The 746-nt window shown below is 39.7% G+C and overlaps 1 protein-coding gene across 1 annotated transcript; it reads right to left on the bottom strand.

Annotated features, from left to right (window-relative positions):
• Positions 1-58: 58 nt before the first annotated feature.
• On the bottom strand, positions 59-308 carry SARC_17833 (hypothetical protein; the record flags this gene model as incomplete). Its single annotated transcript, XM_014288083.1, has 1 exon — positions 59-308. A coding segment is annotated over one exon (250 nt), but the record flags the coding sequence as incomplete, so codon positions are not given.
• Between the last annotated feature and the right edge of the window lie 438 nt (positions 309-746).

The raw sequence follows: 746 nt of genomic DNA, 5'->3' as shown, positions 1-746 counted from the left end.
ATATATATCAGCGATAGGCACGGGCATTTCCACCCCACGCTCATGCATATAATCTTACCTGTTTTTGCGCTAACGTATACAAAGTCCATGCCCTCTCTCTCGGCAAAGATCGGTCCGCTATCGAGTGGAGGTCCGTGCCACACACGCACAGGTGTGTGTTTGGTGTCACTATCCCTTTCTAAACTGCGTCCGTCCTCTGAGCATATGGACTCCGCGTTAGAGGACATGAACTCGCTTTCACTCTCACTATTACTGTTGCTGTCACTGTTTGAGTTGTCCGTGTCTGAGTCGGTGGTTGAGTTCTCAGCCTGTCGTAGAGCGGAGGATAGGGGTTGAAAGTATATACGATAAGAGAGAGCACGCAGATATAGTTGTATAAGTACTCTACCACTTGTCACTACTATTGCTACAATTACTGATATTATCTTGTGTTAGTGGAGGGTAGGAGTACAGAATATATATAATAGAAACGCAAAACAAAATGTATATCAATCACAGTTAATACACAACCATAACTGAATGACTGCACTCCAACTGCCGCTATTGGTAACGTACGGTTCTGAGTCGGTTGAGATTTGCTTGAATAAGTTGATATATATATATATGTATATGTATATGTATATATACATACATACACACATATATATATACATATATATATATATATATACGTGTGTGTGTGTGTGTGTAGTGGATGGATACATATATATATATATTCACAAACACACACACACACTATTTATTTA

The sequence above is a fragment of the Sphaeroforma arctica genome (assembly GCF_001186125.1).
Source record: "Sphaeroforma arctica JP610 unplaced genomic scaffold supercont1.12285, whole genome shotgun sequence".
NCBI classification, from domain to species: domain Eukaryota; class Ichthyosporea; order Ichthyophonida; genus Sphaeroforma; species Sphaeroforma arctica.
The sequence above is the reverse complement of the archived record's forward strand: the minus strand, read 5'-3'. Positions and strand labels throughout refer to the sequence as shown.